Here is a 767-nt window from a genome sequence, read left to right on the forward strand (position 1 = left end):
CAAGGGCATGTACCTGGGTTGCAGGCACATCCCCAGTGGGAGATGTGCAGGAGGCAGCTGATCGATGTTTCTCTCTCATCAATGTTTCTAACTCTCTATCTCTCTCCCTTCCTCTCTGTAAAAAATCAATAAAATATATTTTAAAAAAATAAATAAAATACAAATCTGATTATATCCTTTTAAAAAAATAATAAAGTATTAGTGATCATATTTTAATACGATCGATTTCCTTTGTAATCCTTTTATTTTGTGCATTTGTATTACAATTTAGTTCATTAATATATGTCCACATCCCAGTGTTTAATATTTAGGCAACTGTATATATTGAAATTAGATTTATTTAGTTGGTTACATTAGATTCGATTAAACTTTTAAAGTATTGATGATCATATTTTAATACGATTGATTTCCTTTGTAATCCTTTTATTTTGTGCATTTGAAGCATCGTTCTTTGAAAGGGGTGGCATCCTGGGAAGACGGTGCTTCAGGACCACGGACAGCGCTATCTGGGCATGACCCACCCACCTCTTAGCACTTCCTAGCACTCAAAGACCTTCCTTCCAGGCTTTTCCTGAGATCAAGGTGGCGCCCCACTCCGTGTTGCCTTTAGGGAAGTCAGCCTCTCCCCAGCTCCTTACCTGTCCCGCCAACATCTCATACAGTAGGACCCCAAAGGACCACCAGTCGACAGACTTCCCATAGGGCTGGTAGGCAATGATCTGTGGGGGACAGTGGCGGAGAGAATGGAAGGCAAGAACCCCCTCCCT

At 40.8% G+C, this 767-nt stretch overlaps 1 protein-coding gene across 1 annotated transcript in view; it reads right to left on the minus strand.

Annotated features, from left to right (window-relative positions):
• The window catches only part of PRKCG (protein kinase C gamma), a gene marked incomplete at its 5' end in the record, with an annotated part of 32,744 nt that overhangs the window by 3,855 nt on the left and 28,122 nt on the right, over positions 1–767 (minus strand). The window contains one exon of the mRNA XM_006765376.1: positions 639–719. Coding sequence (XP_006765439.1) covers positions 639–719 — 81 coding nt within the window. The remainder of the gene's footprint in view (positions 1–638; positions 720–767) is intronic.

Source organism: Myotis davidii, unplaced genomic scaffold, assembly GCF_000327345.1.
Source record: "Myotis davidii unplaced genomic scaffold, ASM32734v1 scaffold620, whole genome shotgun sequence".
Classification (NCBI taxonomy): domain Eukaryota; kingdom Metazoa; phylum Chordata; class Mammalia; order Chiroptera; family Vespertilionidae; genus Myotis; species Myotis davidii.